The sequence below is a fragment of the Tachypleus tridentatus genome, chromosome 1, assembly GCF_004210375.1.
Source record: "Tachypleus tridentatus isolate NWPU-2018 chromosome 1, ASM421037v1, whole genome shotgun sequence".
Lineage (NCBI taxonomy): Eukaryota > Metazoa > Arthropoda > Merostomata > Xiphosura > Limulidae > Tachypleus > Tachypleus tridentatus.
This window is the reverse complement of record NC_134825.1, coordinates 25,577,741-25,596,135: the sequence shown is the minus strand read 5'-3', so window position 1 is coordinate 25,596,135 and position 18,395 is coordinate 25,577,741. Positions and strand designations below refer to the sequence as shown.

General features: G+C 31.2%; 1 protein-coding gene across 4 annotated transcripts in view; it reads right to left on the bottom strand.

Moving 5' to 3' along the window:
* Nucleotides 1-1,053: 1,053 nt before the first annotated feature.
* LOC143244683 (cytochrome P450 3A8-like) overlaps nt 1,054-18,395 on the bottom strand; it is a 42,694-nt gene continuing 25,352 nt past the window's right edge. For 2 of the 4 annotated variants that reach the window (XM_076489785.1, XM_076489811.1), the window contains exons 3-14: nt 15,033-15,085; nt 13,992-14,088; nt 13,399-13,533; nt 12,108-12,348; nt 7,364-7,503; nt 6,089-6,239; nt 5,689-5,752; nt 4,893-4,998; nt 4,506-4,597; nt 3,705-3,845; nt 2,136-2,298; nt 1,054-1,378 (exon numbers count right to left, since the gene is read on the bottom strand). In XM_076489785.1, the coding sequence (XP_076345900.1) occupies nt 1,292-1,378; nt 2,136-2,298; nt 3,705-3,845; nt 4,506-4,597; nt 4,893-4,998; nt 5,689-5,752; nt 6,089-6,239; nt 7,364-7,503; nt 12,108-12,348; nt 13,399-13,533; nt 13,992-14,088; nt 15,033-15,085 (1,470 nt within the window). In that variant the 3' untranslated portion in view covers nt 1,054-1,291. Of the gene's footprint in view, nt 1,379-2,135; nt 2,299-3,704; nt 3,846-4,505; nt 4,598-4,892; nt 4,999-5,688; nt 5,753-6,088; nt 6,240-7,363; nt 7,504-12,107; nt 12,349-13,398; nt 13,534-13,991; nt 14,089-15,032; nt 15,086-15,408; nt 15,507-16,454; nt 16,708-18,395 lie in introns of those variants that run through there. The other 2 variants (XM_076489795.1, XM_076489802.1) reach the window with 2 other exon arrangements.

The following is an 18,395-nucleotide window of genomic DNA, read 5'->3' as shown; positions in this document are numbered from 1 at the left end:
TATGTTTCGAATTATTATTTGTATATTACATATGTCTTACAAAAGCTGATAGAGTTTCTATAGACTGATTACAGCTTCTAGTTTCCTTACTCAATCACACTTTTTCACAACCGTTATCATAAAAAGGATGCCTATTTAACTATCCTGTGTTTTCTTCCGTTTCTCATAATTCCATCCGTATAAGAATGATTTTTTTATTGTTCTTGAAGAAATTAATTTCACTTACATAATTTTAATAGTATTTATATGTGTGGAAGATGTTATCGTTACCCAGGATACTGTTACTTTGGGGCACACAGTATTTTAAAGTATTATAATACACCTGCTGTTTAACTTTACATTATTTTTAAAAATCATATATTATATTTAGTAATTTACTTTACATATTTTATCTTCCTGAAAAATTCTAATTTAACTTCTGTGTATTTTTTCATTTTGTTACAAATAAATATGACAAAAGAATGATGTCCTGTTTGTCTTCACTGTTATTTAAAATAACAATATTTATCATTCACTTGATGTATTTCTCGTAAAACTTTGAGATAAACCTCTGTCTGACATCAAGGCTGTTGCTTGTTAGGAAGCGAAAATGCATTCTGGGGTTATATTTTATTAAAACACCGAACACATTGTGGTGTTAGCTATTTGTTGATAAGCAACACTCTCTCTGTCTTCAATCTTTAACAGCAATACGTTATCTGACGATACTTCCTGTAACTATGACGTCATTTTTTCTGATGACTTCATTGTTTGTGGCGTCTATAATTCCATTTTCTCCACCTCTCTTCCCAACATCTAAGATGGACGTGCATGTTACACCCTCTGGCGCCGTGCCGGGCAATAACGTAACTACTCAAACATTTCTAGCCAAATAGCTAACATCACAAAGTGTTCGGTGTTTTAATAAAATATAACCCCAGAATGCATTTTCGCTTCACAACTGTTATTCTCTGAATTATTGAAGTAATATAATAAAGATATAATTGCAGTATAATACTACTGAAAGTTTTAAGTCTTATTTTTCTAAGTCATTTAGTTTCAAAAATATCAGTTTGGAAAACTTTTATTGATTAAGGTAAAACGTAATACACATCATTTCTTATTTGAATATTGAATATTGGAAGGTACGAAGTATTTCAAAGATATTAAAGAGATACGCACTTTGACAAAAATATACGTGAAAGTGTACCACAAACTCAATATTCAATCCTATTTAAAACATTTTTACACTGCTTATTGAACATCCAGTTGTGGACTAGCTTAAGAAAGGTTAGGTTGGTGTTTTAATACGTCATTTCGGGGAAGTTCTTGGGACAAATTTTACAAAAACTCCATTTGCAGGATTCATAATATTGATACCGAGTCTGACGGTCAGTTTCTGATAGAAAAAACAACAACAAAAACATTATTATAAAGAATTGTAATTTAACTTTAAATCAGTTTCTCTATATATATTTTGTGCGTGAATAGTTAAAAAACAAAAGTTATCCTACTGCAGAATTCAGATAATTTCTTATCAAAGGTTTATGAGTGGATTACTCAGAATCAGTTGTAAATTATGAGAGGTTTAATGTAATGAAGTCAAAGTTAAGATATATTCATTTGATTAAACATATATACTCGATGAATATCATCAAAAAAGTAAAATTATATATGTAACAATTCAAATAAATCATTCTAATTTAGGACATGACCAGTTCTCAAATAAATATTTTCCAAGAACGTTATATCACCTTGACTTTTATCTCCATGGAGACGTTGCTTAAAATTAATTATCACTAAAGTGTACATTTACAAGTTTTAAAAGGAAACTTATATTTATTTGAACGTATTTTCCAACACGCTAAAAAACGAAGAAACACCAAAAATTAGAAAAATTGACAAGCATACTATATACATGTGATTGTTTGTTTGTTTTTTTGAATTTCGCACAAAGCTACTCGAGGGCTATTTATGCTCGCCGTCTTTAATTTAGTGGTGTAAGACTACAGGGAAGATAGCTAGTCATCACCACCCACCGCCAACTCTTGTGCTACTCTTTTACCAACGAACAGCGGTATTGACTGTCACATTATAACGCATCCACGGTTTGGTTGGACAAGTTACAAAATAAATATATATTCTGTTATGGTTACCTTTTCTGTTTTCTCACAAGGCATCAAGTAGTACTTCTGAACTATTCGAGTTATGGCCATCTTGGCTTCCAGCTGAGCGAATCTCATCCCAATACAGTTTCTAGGTCCATATCCAAATGGTTGCCAAGCAAGTGGATGGTGGTCGTGATTATCAACAGAAAACCTGAAATATATTTAAGATTAAAATTTGGGTGTAAAGTGTTGGTAAAGTTGTTAAAACAATAACACAGTATAGACACTCGTATAAAGAATATATATATATGTATAAAGTGGCGTTTGCTCAATTTGAGAAACTAAAGAATTTTCTTCTATTTTGAGCAAAATATTCGAAAGCTTATTAAATGCTGAATCGATTGTCTAACACAAGTTTATAAATGATATTAAACATAAATGATATGCGATGTCCCATTATAAGTTTCCTGTAATAATTTCGTAATTACTAAATATTTTCATTTTTCTATAACTTAAAATAATAAATAGCATTTCTTAGCATACTACTAAGCAGGAATTTTGAATAAAATATTTCTACTTACTATAAAACTATTAGAACTGGGAACCAGCAGTTCGCAACTGTTTAAGTAGAGTTAGGTAGCCATTTTTTAAAATGATTTCAATATTTTAATTTTCCTTCGTATCGCTAGAGATACAAGTTATGGAAGAATGAACGATGTGTTTGTAAGCTGTACAAACTAGTTTATGACAGTTTCTCAACCTTTCGCCAGTTTACTGTTGTCATGGTTATATTTTCGGTGGAAAGACATATTTTAACCCTTTCGAACGAATGCTACTTATAGAACAAAAGCAGACAAATTTTAAAAATGAAAATATTAAATATTGAAGTGTAGAAAACTGGTAAAATGGAATGTTTAGAACAGCAAATGGCTCCGAAGACAAAAACAACCTCATCCGTAAAATGGTCAGGAAACAGGACCTTCCGACCCAAAGCGTTTTTTCTATAAACATAAGCTTATATTCTGCTACTTTAATAAAGTAATAGATAGAAACAAAGAAAAGAAGTCAATCGAAGGTCGCAAGCTTTATATAAAACTAAAATATTTTTCATCACACGAAATGTCGAAGAAACAAGAACAGTGGTAATTATCCTCGATAATAAACTTGTCAAGTGCCCTCATGTAAATGATGAGATTGAAAAATTAGCACTTACTATTCACGTAATTTTACCCTATTAACGAGTGTGTGCGTGTGTGTTTTTATCTTATAGCCAAGCCATATTAGGCTATCTGCTGAGTCCATCGAACCCCTGACTTTAGCGTAGAAAATCCGTACACCTGCTGCTGTACCAGTGGTGGCCTCCTATTAACGAGTTGTCATAATTATAATCTTACACACTTAAAAGTGTTATTGAATTAAACGCCATTTCACCACTCGTATCGTCTGGCAATTATATATCTGCCATTATTGGAATGTTACTTTGTCTTTATTTTACACTATTATACTGCGTGACCTATAACTTCAAGAAAAGAATATAGTGCGTTAATAGCTGCAAGGTCAGGCAAGGTGAAAAGAAACAAAGCAAACACAATATATATATATATATGTTGTAATTACCTTTCTGGATCAAACGTTTCATGGTCTGGCCACAGAGCTGGGTTATGATGAAGGTGGTAAACAGGAACCTGTACAGCCGTTCCTTTCGGAATTTGAATGGATCCATATGTTATATCTCTATTTGCCTCACGATTAACAAACCTATTAATATAAAATAACGAATTATTACAGCACAACCGTAATTCCCAGACAAAAACCGAAATACCACTGAGATTCTAGCATGGCAACCGATACATTATTTGTTCTTTTACGTTATTATTTGCTCTATAATTCAGTCAAATTGACCACATTTTGATGAAACATGTTTAGAATATTATTCCTCATTCTCCTGCCAAGAATGAATGAAGTTTGTTGATAACAAACGACGTACGGACACATTTTCGTATTTTTTGAGAGCTGAATATGATCAAAGCTGAGTAACGTGTATGAACTCTACTGAGTGACCTTCTAGTTCCTTGTGTATTGGAATAAACCCCACATTTGACCACCCCTGACTTATAGTGACTATTAATCCAAGACTTTAAATCATTGATACGTTTCATGACACTACAACTTAGTCAAACTAACGAAGTTTATGACCCTCAGAGAACCTCTAGTTGTATATAATTTAATGTGTTCTATATAATTTAACGTTTTCTATATAATTTAATGTAGTAAATCGCTTAGAAATACCTACTATTTTTCCTTTGTTTTCCATTTCGTTGGTATAAGATATTTTGATTTTAAAATATTTCTCTCCTATTTGTTGCCTACCATAAATATTTTGATATTTATGTTTACGTAAAAATATTCAAAACTTACAGGAAAACTGGTGGATAAACCCGGAGACATTCGCTGAAAACCTGATCCAGATAACGGAGTTTATGGACAGACAAGTAATCCAAGTTTTCTCCCTAATATATTACATTTCTGTGAACGGTATTTTATTAAACAAAATACACATCAATTCGATCTTATCGTACGAAACGAATAATCTAAGTTTAATTTACCCTTCATGGAAAAATGATGATTAGCTTTTTAAAGTTAATACTTACTCGAGATTTCTAGATTATGTGAGTAAATTCATAATTTTTGTGAAAGTATTTTCTGAACTCTGTTTAAGGTAAGCACTGTATACAACAGCTGAAACATTCAGAATGATATATTACTAACAAGCCAAAGTGGTGAACTATATTGTAATTTACGTACTTTTCCAACGAGCTCGTCTACCTCTTGTCTTAATTTGTCTTGGACTTTAGGGTGCTGCACCAGAAGGTGTATGGTGTAACCAAGAGCAGAACTAGTTGTTTCATAGCTGAAAGAAAAATATATGTTTGTTGTCCTTAAGCACAATGGGCAACCTGTGCTTGGCCCAGCATCAGTATCGAAACTCGATTGATTAAACTTACTGCTGTGACACAGGGGTTGACTTCAATATGAAATGAGTTATACAAAAACAAGAAACAGTAGAAAAATTTAAGTTTAAAGGAATATGAACTGCGTTATGCCCTAAATTTAGAATTATAATAGTAATATATTAAGGGTAATCTTATTATTTCTAAGTATTTGTAACGGTTGAAATAATTTTAAAATAATAGTATTATATTAAGGGTAATATTATTACTTCTAAATATTTGTAACAGTGAAACTGATTTTAAAATAATACTAATGTATTAAGGGTATTATTATTATTTAAGTATTTGTAATAGTTGAAGTGATTTTAAAATAATAGTAATGTATTAAGGGTAATATTATTAATTTTAAAATTTTAGAACAGTTGAAGTAATTTTAAAATAATACTAATATATACATAGGGCAACATTATTACTTCTAAGTATTTCTAACTGTTGAAGTAACTTAGTTAATGATAATATAATATTAAAAGTTAATACAGTAGATTATTAGTGATTACGGAACTGTTAAACTAATTGCAATTAATATGCCATTACAATTAGCAATATATTGTAATTAATGATAAAATGACCATTAAAAGTACTACAGTTACCCTGCTACTAAAGCCAACATAGCGTTGTACAACACTTCATTGTCAGATAGTCCACTCTTGGAAACTATAATGATACAAGAAATATATAATAAGTATTCAAATGAATTTAAGACTTTTATGAAATTATGTTATCAATTAATATAATTTTGTTTTGTATCTGCAAATCAAAGTACATATAACACGTATCAGGAGTTTGTTCTTGTCTTAACCTCAGTAAACATTAATTTTACTGGTCACAACATTACCCGAAGAATTACAGTTAGAAGTTTTTGGGGTTTCATGGACATAATTGTTGTCTGTGATAATGTTTCATGTTCCTCTTTATCAGTTGCTAAAGACTGGATCACAGCTACATGAAGAGGAAGATGATCATGGTGTTATAACGGGTTATAATAAATACCATTAAACTGGTCGTTAACATGTGTACTTCCGTCAGGGTTTGATTTGCGTGATTCTTCTCCAGCGGTTAGTTGACTCCCTGTAACCTTCGTAACGTTGACACTGATGTACTGAGAGTCCATCATTAACTGGAGAAGATCATTCCGTCGTTTCTATATAAGAATAATAAAAAAATCCATTGTTACCGTTAGCAACACTCTAGTTGTTTAGGTATTACACATATGAGAAACTATAATACTTTCTTTTATATCATAATCTATTTTCTTAGCCTAAAGTTTTTCTTTGCCATTAACTTATGATCCGCCGATAGTTAAAACGTTTGTGGATAAAGACCAGTATTCTGAAGTTTGAGTTATTTATATGGAAACGAGTTTAAATATCGGAAAATCTCATGAAAACAACAGTCGAAATAAAGTTGTGGTGGAACGGGATGTATCAGAACCATGTGTGAAGCTGAAGTGTTTTCATGTCATATTTTTTTTCTTTGTTTGCGTGTAAGGTATATTTATTCAAGCTAAGAACAATATATAAATGGTTTTCCAAATATACATATATAAAAGATTATCTTTCTTTCATTCAAAAAATAATTAGTACTTATTTACATTAATTTCTCCAATACAAAAATCAATCCCATTTAAAGTTGTGAACGTAGTATATTCCTTTGTATGATTGTTAATAAAGAATACGCAAAGCTATTAGAGTGATTGGCTAAAATGATAGATTACAAGAAAGGCAACAAGAAAACGCCGTTCACTGCCAATGAAAACACAGATTAGTTGACTGTTTTGTTTGTTTTTCAATTTCGCGAAAAGCTACTCGAGGGCTATCTGCGCTAGCCGTCCTTAGTTTAGCAGTGTACGACTAGAGGGAAGGCAGCTAGTCATCACCACCCGCCGCCAACTCCTCGGTTACTCTTTTACCAAGGAATAGTGGGATTGACCGTAACATTATAACGCCCCCACTGCTAAAAGGGCGAGCATGCTTGGCGCGACGGGGATGCGAACCCGAGACCCTCAGATTACGAGTCGCAAGCCCTAATCCACTTGGCCATGTCGGGCCGATTGGCCGACGCATTATCATTTCTCCATGGTTCAGACGGGTATAATCGGTGAGAAGATTCGAACTAGAGATTACGAGTCAAATGTTTTAATCATCATGTCTTAGCAGCACAATAAATTCGTAAAAGTCTATATTAAACCTAGTTCTAATGTTTTGTTAATATAAGCGTTAATATAAGGGTTAGCTTGTTGATGTCAAAGTATATTTTTACACATACCGCTGGATCAGCTTCTCGTGATTTCATAACTTGACGACAAACCTCCACAAGATCGAGAAATGGATTGGAACCTTTGTTCCAAAATTTATACTGCAGATGTCTGATATTTCTCGTGAACCAACCAAAAGCCGGAAACGACACTAAAACACAACCATAAAATCGTATTGAAGACATACGACAAAAACCATATTGTTTGTGGTAAACTATGTAAATAACATTTTATCTCATCAGTTTTATTTTTCAATTGCGTTTATAAAAATTAGATATAATTAGGACGTAAAATTATATAATAATCATTAATGAACATTTGGAACGATAAATAGGTGGTACATTTTTCGTTTATTTCGATGCTGTTAGGTCACAGTATCTGCCTTTTTTCATGCATAGTACTTTTTGTTAAGAATCAAAAGGCAGCAGTAGTAAATCCAGCAATTCAGATTGAATAAAAGAGGTCGCTCGATGGGTGCAAAGGGAAGGTGTCACTTTAGATGACGGGATCATATTTTCAAACATTATTATTAGTGTGTACGTCAATGGGAACGTATGACTAGGTCGCCATTATAGGTGGTCATGCCGTCAAAAGTTTTAATTAGAAGGCGCGTTATTGGGGGCACGTTGATAAGACAACAAAACAGACAGCCGTTAATCTTATAATATATGTCTCATCATGCCGATAATTAATTAATTAGATCGTCTTAAAAAGAATACTTACAGTAATTCATTAAATCAATTATATTTACTACGTCCTCAAAAGGACGCTTAACTCTCGTTCATTGATAATTAATTCAGAAAGTCAATTTTAATTAATTTGTCGTAGAAAAAAAAGGATTCTTAACCCTAATTCATCAGGTAATTAAATTCCATGTCCTATAAGAACAGTACCTCACTCAAGTGCTTAAAGATTTTCAATGATATTATAATATGTCAATAGCAATATTTTATGTAACAATATCACAATTATATGCATTTTGCTACACACCCACTACATATGTCTTTAGGTTTATATTGCTCTAAAAGATGCGATATCATAAAATGTTTAAAACTTTAACTTTATTATACATTTTACATCGTCATGGAAACGTTTATTATATTTACATAGAAAATAGGTTATTTATCCAGGTCACAAAAGCAAATTTGAAGGGAATAATGGCCATTTTCTGTACTTTTACAACATAAGCAATTGAGAAATAAAACATACTATCAAGGAACAAAAGTTGTGTTACATAGCTTTATTTAATGTAATATGGGCCCGGCATGGCTAAGAGTGTTAAGGCGTACGACTCGTAATCTGAGGGTCGCGGGTTCGCATCCACATTGCGTAAAAGATACTCGCTCTTTCAGCCGTGCGAGCGTTGTAATGTGTCAGTCAATCCCACTATTCGTTGGTAAAAGAGTAGCCCAAGATTTGGCGGTGGGTGGTGATGACTAGCTGCTTAACTTCTAGTCTTACACTGGTAAATTAGGGACGGCTAGCACAGATAGCCCTCAAGTAGCTTTGTGCTTAATTTAAAAAAAATGTAATATGATACATTTTGTTCCGCATTTGCAATAAATGTGTGCAAATTTAAATGCGCTTAAAAGGAGCAATATTATGCAATACATAAAATTATACTTTGACTTTATACAATATTTTACATCTTCAACAATACGTTTATTATACAATAACAGTTTTACTGATGTGTCACAAAATAATTTGTACCTATTTTTAAAAGGCGAATCTTTACATATCCTTAATCACTATTATTACTATACGAATTTAACCAATATACAACAACATTATTTGTACAAACTGTCAACGTCCAGATTTAATTGTGTTAAAGTTCTTTATTCATCATTAATAATAAATTATTGACTTACTGTATCTGTACATTTTTTTAAATAACAGTTTCTCAACTTCAAACGTACAAAAATATGTGAAAGTATGGAATACTTATCTAAATGGTTCATAGAGTCTTTAAGACAATGTTCTGTAAGACACTTAACGTTTTACAAATCATACGTAACTAATAAATGTCCAACAGTTAAATATAATAAATGAATGACTTACTAATAACTGACACCTACAACACCAGACGTTATATCATGAAACAGACAATATACAAATCCCTAGCTGTTGTTTTTGTTATAAGTTAGGTCTTTCATGGACAGTGTTAGGGACACTCGACCCGTAATCTAAGGGTCTCTGGTTCAAATACCCATCACACCAAATATGCTCGTCGTTTCAACCGTGGGGTCGTTACAATGTTACGTTCAATTCTACTATTCGGTGGTAAAACGAAGTTATCAAAGTTTATGATAACATGAATTATGCAGTTCAATGTTTATTATGTATATATATATATACATATATACATATATATACATATATATACAAAAGATCACTTACTATAAAAACTATATAATTATATAAATATGTTGTGATGCATATCAGTTCAGTACAATTTTTGTATTTTTTCAAACTGTACGTTTATCAAATTTGCTTATCAATGATGAAACATTCTCGCTATCTGCCTACAAAGTTATACAAAACGCTAACTGTGTATTCTTAATAATTGTTAGTGTAAAATTATTCCATACTATGCGCAATATACAGCAAATTCTCAGACTGTAACAGTAGGCTCAGAACAATTTTTCTAAATGAAAGATCGATTCTACTCAAATAAGTGAGATTTTATTATTATTTTTAATTGTATAATATTTAGAAATATTATTGCTACATATTAGATGAATTTATATCATTGACAAAAGCCAGTTTTGATCTACCTAACAGCAGGGATAAGTTTATTTTATGACACTTTTTAAATCAAAGACAGGACAAAGGTTTTCTTTACGTCAGCACTTATTACATTGATAGTCAAAGTCATAAGAATTACATACAGCGTTATTTGTTTCTTTGTTTATAGTTAAACGCAAAGCAAGAGAATGGGTATCTGTGCTCTGCCCACTACGAGTATTAAAACCTGTCCACAGACTTAATGATGTGCATACAGAATATACTAATAACCTAAAATATCTCAGGGAACACCAGCCACCCTGTTAATTAAATAAAAACATACTCTTTCACCTTTATGTTATTTTCCTAGTAATTCATTTTTCCTACATCTAAAAATAATAACGGAATGACTTATTAATAATTCATATATTTTCTATTAAAGTACCTTAAACACTAAAAAATAACTTACAAATGCGATTCGAATATGTGTTAAAGATGATCATATGGTCACTCATGTTATGAGCAAATGATAATGACATCAAGCATTATCTAAATGACGTCATCAATGATAAGGAAGAATATACTGTCACAATATAGGAGATTCTCGTATATTATTCTTTTAACAATTAGTTCGCTAATACCCAAAATAGGAAAACTTACAATTTTTTATCGATTATTCATTTTAAATCATAACATATAATTACATCACATAAAAAATTCAGCTATAATTCTATGTTATTTGAAAAGAATGCTTGAAGAATAACATTTCAGTCACACTTTGACACTTCTCTGTTCATCTGTGGTTGTCACGAGATCATTGACACAACAGTTGAATGTAAGATTACCCATTGTGTCTAATAACTGCTGTACATACTTGTTCTATCACATTATTAATCAATGAAAAAATCTCCATAATATAAAAAACTTTAGTTGTCAATTACAATTGTAAAAAACACTTTAGTTGTCAATTACCATTCTAAAAAAATTACTTGACAATTATCATTGTAAAAAAAACACTTTAGTTGTCAATTACCATTGTAAAAAAATTACTTGACAATTATTATTGTAAAAAACACTTTATTTGTCAATTACCATTGTAAAAAAATTAGTTGTCAATTGCTATTGTAAAAATTTAGTTGTCAATTACCATTGTAAAAAACTTTCAGTTATAAATTACTAATTATTTTTCGACTACTTAAAAAAGTTTTATCTCGTCATGTTTTCGAAACATGGATAATCTTTCATTGACATCTTATCAAATATTTTAAAATCACCAAAGTTTTGTAATTTCCTTACATGAACCACCTTTCTCATCATGTAAAAATGCGAAAATTATTTATGAAAAGTTGGTAAAAGAGTTATTGTATAATAAACGTTTTATTGACGATGTACAATGTTGTATAAATGAAATATTTTGAATATTGTATGATATTTTCACCTTTTTAGTGCGGTTTAAACGAACAGACATGTATAGTGTGTATGGTAAAATGAAAATAATTACGACTATGTTACACTGAACAGAGTTTTTGACATCTTGGTATATGACTGCAAAATTTTAACCTTACTTAGAAAGATATAGTCCCTTTAGGATATGAAAATTAATTAACTCATAAATTAGCTAAGCGTTCTTTTTCTATGATGAATTAATTGCAAGTAATTTAATTAATGAAGAACTTATAAATGAATTAGTGTTAAGCATCCTTTTTTGGTCGAATTAATATTTAACCATTTAATGAATTAGTATTAAACATCCTTTCAGGATGCTATAATTACTTTATTATCAACATGATGAGACATGTATTGTATGAGTAATGGTCGCTTGTAAGACCGTCACAAACATCCTTCTATTTAATGACAACATTTGGACTCGTCATCTTTGACGACATCTTCCCTCGGTAGAGAGTACGTTTGAAGTGTCAGATCTAACACTGTTAAGCAAATGTTACAAATTTAAACAATTTCATAAACACTTTTTCCACCATAACAAATTTATTAAAACTATTATACACAACAAAATACCAAAACTCTTACTGTGAATGAGAAAAATCAACGACTGTATTGAAGTACCGAAAATTACTTTGGCATGATTGATTAACTCGTGTTCCATTGGATTTTTCTGAACATGTGCATCAATTCCTAAAGCACATTTAACCATAACGTCCATAGTCATGGCCTGGAATAGCTTATATACGTCTAGATAATTTTCTTGTCCAGAATATTCCTCAATATTTCTTAATAAGTCATTTATAGTTTCATCCATAGTTTGTGCCATCTAGTGAACGAAAAAGAAAGTTATATTTATAAACAAAATAATTTAAAATACTGCGCAATATGGTTATATGTTGTAAATAAATACACGTGAATGTTCGTCTTATTCTTATCTGTTGGTTGAAGAACAAAGCATTGCATATCAAATTATACATTTTCGTTAAATATCGAAGTGTGTGTTGGAATATTCTATTAGTAAGATTAGTAAAAATTAAGGGAAAAATATGTAACATAATTTACTGTAAGACGGATTTATGAATCCTTCAAAAATATTCAAATAAATATTTAGTAAAATATATTTAGTTCTACATTTGCGTTTATACTTTCTTTTTTTTTTACAAATATATTGTTTCTAATATTTGTGTTGTCGACAGAATAAACAAAAAAATTCGCGTTTTTCACATGATTGTAATTTTAACATATCACTAAAAGTTTCTTTCGTAGAATAACGGTTGTAACCTTTGTTGCTCAAAAGAGTTGTTCTTTGTTCGAATAATAAACAAAGTTGTTGATGTAGCTTGTTAAACTACTTGATATATTTTAAATTATGCTCAGGATAAGGAAATTAGGACAAAATGACTTCCTCTGAAACAGCATTAAAGTATTCCAAATCCATTGTTGATTTCTAGTTAAATAGAAGGGCACACAACGGAATGTCTGTACTTTATACGCCAAGGGTATGAAAACTTGTAGTTTAGTATTATAATCCTTGAAACTTTCAATTGATCTATTGAGAAGATATTGTGGAGCAATGAATAGCCTTAAGGAAAATGAATGAGGTTATTTTAATATTAAGCAACCCTTTTATTTTATAAAAAGGGTGAAACTCGATTGCATGTAGGGTGAATGAACTTTCTAATTGTGAACTGTGAAGGATAGTTAACACGTGTTTAATAAGCTGTTACAGGTGGTGTTTGTCAAGACTTTATCTGGGTGTAAATATGCATTTGAGCTGAGGACACACGAACTTCTGAAAAAATAACTGTATTTTATAGTTGTTCTAAAGAAGTCATCTGTCAATATTCACGAGTTGAATAAAGTTATTAATACTTACTGTTTTAAGTTTCAGGGTAGTAAAGGAAGGGGTTATTACACTTCTAACTCTCTTCCAGCGAGTTCCACGCAGGAAAATTAGGAAGTCGTTCATAGGTTCTCCCGGTTTCCTTGGTGGATCTAATTCAAAAAGACCCTAAAAACCCAGTGATAAAACACGATGCAAAAGTAACACCTTGAAGAAAACCACAATATTCAGTTATTTCACTACTGAATACACTGTTGGTTGTTTACATATACCACATACAACCAGTATCACTGATACTAGAATATTTAACAATACGAGCTGTAAGAAATAATATGTATACAAACTGTTACTCAAATAAATTAGTTTTTAATATAATTGATAACAATATGGTAAGTGGTTTTACAGAAAAAAAAACGATATAAATTATATTTTGTAAGAAATTTGGCGTTGTTTTAAACTTGGTTTGTCAAAACTTCTTATGTTATAGTAATATTTAATGAAACAATGTCAGATTTCGATTGAAACAGAAACTTTGTGTAAAAGTTTTCAAACATGATATAACATTAATTAGATTTACATTTTAATAAACATTTAACGAAAGGCACATGGGTAGAAACAATCCTTACTGGTCGATCTGCAAAATCCATGAAATCCTTAATCAGAATTTCTTTTAACAGGTCGAGATCCATCACCACCAAAACTGGTCTCATTCCAAAGAAGTAGCTGGAATACGGAAATCAACTTAAAAACTATAGCTTGTTCCTTTTAAGATAACACCTTTGTTTCAAAACTAGTTGCTTGAAGTCAAACTAGGGAAACTGTGTTGTCTTACACCGCATCCTATTCACATATATATTTGTTAGAATTAACATATAAAAGTTGATGAGAATATATCTTTTCCAAATAACTGTCCTGTATCAATTTGTTAATATCAGATATGTACAACTGTAATAAGCTGATCAGAAAGGAAAATAATATAACCAATAATTAGTTTACTTTCTCTTTTTACCTACAGATAGTGCTAAAGTCTCATCTCTTTAAATTTCAAAATTTAGTGTTAGCTGATTTGCTACTAAGTATTAAAGAATGACTTTAAGTGTCATTACTGATACAAAATATAATTAAAATCTTGTTTCAAGTTGAAATATTTTGATAACAATGGCTAACAAGGTTAACAAGGTGAAACGTTCCGCATATAATAAGCTGTTTTTAAGTATTTTTAAGAATCTTAACAAGTTTAACAAGAAATTTAATTAATTTACTCCAGTGTCAAACAACTGATTATTTAAAAAACAAAACAGAGTTAATGTGGTTAAAACGGCGTTATATAAGAAATGTCACTCTAATTCCTTTATTAGTGTTCTCGGAATTTAACTCAGAGATAACTTAACGAAATCACATGATAACATACTGACCTGAATAGTTTAACTAAATATATGAGTTATGAATGATTTAATTAATTATTAATTAATAAAGACAAGCGACCTGATCTGTTCAACTGAATGTTATTGAACATAACTTGCTAAAGTTTTACAAAGTATTGATAAGATATTTCGTATATATTCAGAAACTTTGTTTTACTTCGAGGTTAGATGACGTAAAGAAGTATATATGATATAAATACAAACTTATTTCGTATAAGTATATAATAATTACGTATCACTTACATAAAAACATTTCCATACTGATCTATCCAATTTTGAAGACAAGAAAGGGGTCCCTGTATTTATAGATATAAGATATCAATGGTTACTTTTCAAATTATTGCGGTTAATTTATTGTTCATTTGCCTGATTTAGGCGTTTAAACCATAGAAACACATCAGAAAACATTTATGTTACACTTGTTACTACAACAAATTATGAATTTTTTGCTTAAAATCCTCTTGCATAGATTATTTCACTACACATTTAAACAAATATCATTAACACACATATCCAGAGACGAAGAGAACTACAAGACTGTAATATTTTCAAAGTGAAAGATAAAAATACCAGTTTAAACAATTGAATTATATTTTGAGTAAAGAATATAAAATCATACCTTCCAGTATATTTCCCACATGTTACCAAACAACAAATTAGGTTTTGGTCCTGGAATTCCCTAGCTTGACAAAACTGTTGAAATGTTTTCTCCTTTTTCTAATGTTTAGAAAATAAAAAGATAGATTTAACAACATTCTTCAACCAAATTACACATCTAGAAGTAAACAGCATCCTTCAACCAAAGTATGCATTCATAAGTTAACAACATCCTTCAACCATTTTTTTATGTTACTAAGAGAGATCAAACTTTGAACCCTCATAATGACAGTTTGTTACGCCGATTTCTGAACTCCCTCTGGACCAGGGAAAACAGAATGATGGTTATCTTAACAACTAATATTCAAAATTTATGGGGTAAACAACTTTCACAATAAGGTGACAAAACGTTAATATGATATGAAAACTTTCAAACAGTTTTGTTTTCTGAAGAATATATATGTACGTCTGTTATAATAATATCTCGAGAGATGAATACCTTTATTAACTCAACAGTCTAGTAGTGAGAGACAGTCTATATATTATAGAATGTTTGTTAGAAAATAAAACCATCCTTATTTTATATTATAATCTTCACCTAGTCCTTTTAGTTCAGTTTGTATAGAGTGTGATAACGTATTGTTTTATCAAAATAATTTAATTCAATACATTGGTTTTGTAATATAAGTATGTCCTCAATACAAATATTTATGTATAATAGTTCTGAACTAAGTACAGGTACAAGGACGTGGAAATGATAAATATATTTTAATTGTTGTCGTCAATGAAAATCCAACTATTCGTTGGTAAAAGAGCAGCCCAAGAGTTGGAAGCGGGTGGTGCTGTCTAGCTCCTTCCCACTAGTCTTACACTGCTAAATTAGGAACGGCTAACACAGATAGCTCTTGTGTAGCTTTGCACAAAACTGAAAACAAACGTACTTTAACGTATTTTATTAAAAACGAAAATGTTCACAACAAGTGATTCCAATAGTAGCCTTGAAAGAAAAGATGTTTCATGTTGAAAAAATGTCTCTAATGTCTCTAAAATATAGAAAAATCTACTTACAGTATCCAGATTGTGAACAGTATAATGAAAAGGACGATCGTTACTGGTCCGAACATTGTGCTCAGATTCTAAACAATAAACAACTGAATAAACTAACAAAATAATTATGGTCACTGAAAAACGAAACAAAACAATCACGTCTGCAATAAGACAAATTAAACACTTTAAACTTTATACAGGGAAGTATGACTTCTCTATATGACTTTCGGCACAACTATTCTGTACAATTCGTCACTATTTGTTACGGTGATAGCCGCGTCTTTTTATACCATTAAGTAAGGATTATGAGACTAGCCGTCCAGTAATTAGAACCAATCGGAATCGAGGTTACAAGTCTCCAATGAAATTCTTTTTAGACAAGATAGCAACACGAAGTGCACGCAGGCCTAACAAGGTCATAGTGTTTAAGACCTGAACCAAAAGTATTTGTTCTCTGATTACACTATGTAACACAAACGTTGAGTTATTTTTTTAATTGCTTATGTTGTAAAAGTACAGTAAATGGTCTTTATTACCTTCAAACGTTGCTCTTTTGGATTGGATAATGAAATTTAGAAATTAACTTTTTTTCAATGTAAAAACGGACAAATTTCGACATTTTCATTTACATAGGGTGTAAACAAAACAACAGATGAATCAAGATTTGCATGTATTTGTACTGTAATTATAGAAAAAGTTTAGAAGTGAGTAGTTTTTCGATATTTGCTACTTTTATGATTTCGTTATACGCTCCTTGGTAGTGGCGTTCAAAGTCCAGAATATCTTGGTGAAAACGCTCGCCTTGCTCCTCTGAGTATGCTTCCATGTTCTCCTTGAATTTATCAAGATGAACGTCAAGGATATGGACTTTCAGGGACATCCTGCTGCCCGTTTTGCAGTAGTTTTTACCAGAGCCTCAAACAGTTCCACATAATTTTCGGTCTTGTGATTGCCCAAGAAGTCCCAAATCACTGCGAAAAAGCTGCCCTAAGCTTTTTTCTCTTCCTACTGAGCTTCTTGAGGAATTCTATGCATCTAGTATCTTCTTTATTTGTGGTTCATCGAAGACATCAGCTTTGACCTTTGCCTCAGACAGTTTAGAGAAGAAGTCTTGAAAGTACTTGAAGGCTGCAGACTTCTTTTCAGAGATATGAAAAATTGTTTCATAAGACCCAGATTTATGTACAATGGTGGGAACAACACCATCTGGCTCCCACTTGACATTATGCCTCCTCACAGACAAATTGGTCCTTTGTGACCAGTGCTTCCTGTTGTAGTGCACTGCGGTTTCTCTGCTGTCCCAAAGGTAAAGATAACAGAGAAACTTGGTAAAGCCTCCTTGAAGACCCATCAGGAATGCCACCATTGTGAAGTATCCGATAACTTCCCAGTTATACTCATCATACTTCAAGGCTTCTAACAAGGTCTTGACGCTGTTATATTCCTCTTTGAGGTGCAAGAATGAGCCAGGGAGGAGACGGATACTTATTCCCGTTATGGAGCAACACAACGTCGAGGCTTGTAGATACGTCTGGAAAATACTTGCAGCTTCTTGATGCCAAGTGTGATAAAATCAGATAGATCTATGTGTTCACCTCGGCAGCTACAGCTAAACTGAAGTGGTGAGCCCTTATATATATATATTACAATGAAAAGTTCTGGAACTTTCTAAAAAAATTCGTGGAAATTCTCGTAAGTTTATATGACATTCTGGAAAGTTCTTGAACATTCTTGTAAGTTCGAGAAAATTTTCTATTAGCTACTCAGCACTGAATCTACCTGGAATGTTCTGGAAAATGGGTAAATTTAAAAATTTCATCACCCAAGTCACAAAACCAAAGTTTGAAGAGAAAAAAATTAGGTGTTTTCCATTTACTCCAGGCATAAGCAATTGTGAAATAACACTTTCTGCCCAGGCACAACAAAAAGTAAAAATGTTTTTTCATAGTGTTATTCAGTGTT